The sequence below is a fragment of the Aplysia californica genome, unplaced genomic scaffold (genome assembly GCF_000002075.1).
Source record: "Aplysia californica isolate F4 #8 unplaced genomic scaffold, AplCal3.0 scaffold00137, whole genome shotgun sequence".
NCBI lineage: Eukaryota > Metazoa > Mollusca > Gastropoda > Aplysiida > Aplysiidae > Aplysia > Aplysia californica.
Window position 1 is genome coordinate 1,147,921 of NW_004797407.1, and position 768 is coordinate 1,148,688.

Genomic DNA, 768 nt, shown 5'->3' on the forward strand with positions numbered 1-768 from the left:
AGAGAGAGAGAGAGAGAGAGAAGGGGGGAGGGAGGGAGAGAGAGTATTCTCTGAATAAAGTATTTATATTCTCAGTGTAGGCCTATATGTTATTAAAAGGGACATTCCATGGATACCACAGACAAGTAAACATAATTATCAAACTTTTCATAGCCAACACCAACTTTTGCCACATTCAAGTGATTAATATTTTCGTACACTCACCTACATGTATTTCCAAATGGGGCATTAAATAATAGGCCTATCTGACCTTAATTAAAAAGGTGATCCCCATAGCCCACCAAATCGATCACTTGAGGGTGATATCGCCCAGATTGGCAAGAACTGATCAAATTATATAATGTCTTTGAGTAACTGTAGGCACATACAGAGATATCATATACTATATTATAATTATATTACTTGCGATGCATAATTCTAGAAAAAATAAAATCATAAATCATGTCCGGGCAGCCAGCCAGAAGATGAACTTGCCTTTTGTGAAGTGTACTGTGTTGTGTTGATCGCTGCTCGTGCGGCTAGCCCACCGGACACAGCTGTCACGTCCAGAGACAGCATCACTCCACACACTGGTCACACTGTTGGTCAGTTTACCACTGGCCTCTAAATAATTTAGTTGTTGTAGCTCCCCACTTCACGGCCCTCGGCGATGGTCAGTTAGTAGCAGCACACGACTTGACCACTCATGCGTCACGACTGGGTCACCTGGTGAAGAGTAAAAAAAAAAAAAAAAAAAAGAAAATTGTATATTATACATTATATCTTTTT

At 40.0% G+C, this 768-nt stretch overlaps 1 protein-coding gene across 1 annotated transcript in view; it reads right to left on the minus strand.

Moving 5' to 3' along the window:
- The window catches only part of LOC101855015, a 4,517-nt gene extending 3,959 nt beyond the window's left edge, over positions 1–558 (minus strand). Inside the window, exon 1 of the mRNA XM_005096794.2 lies at positions 475–558. Within this exon, the coding sequence (XP_005096851.1) occupies positions 475–558 (84 nt within the window). The remainder of the gene's footprint in view (positions 1–474) is intronic.
- Positions 559–768: the final 210 nt, after the last annotated feature.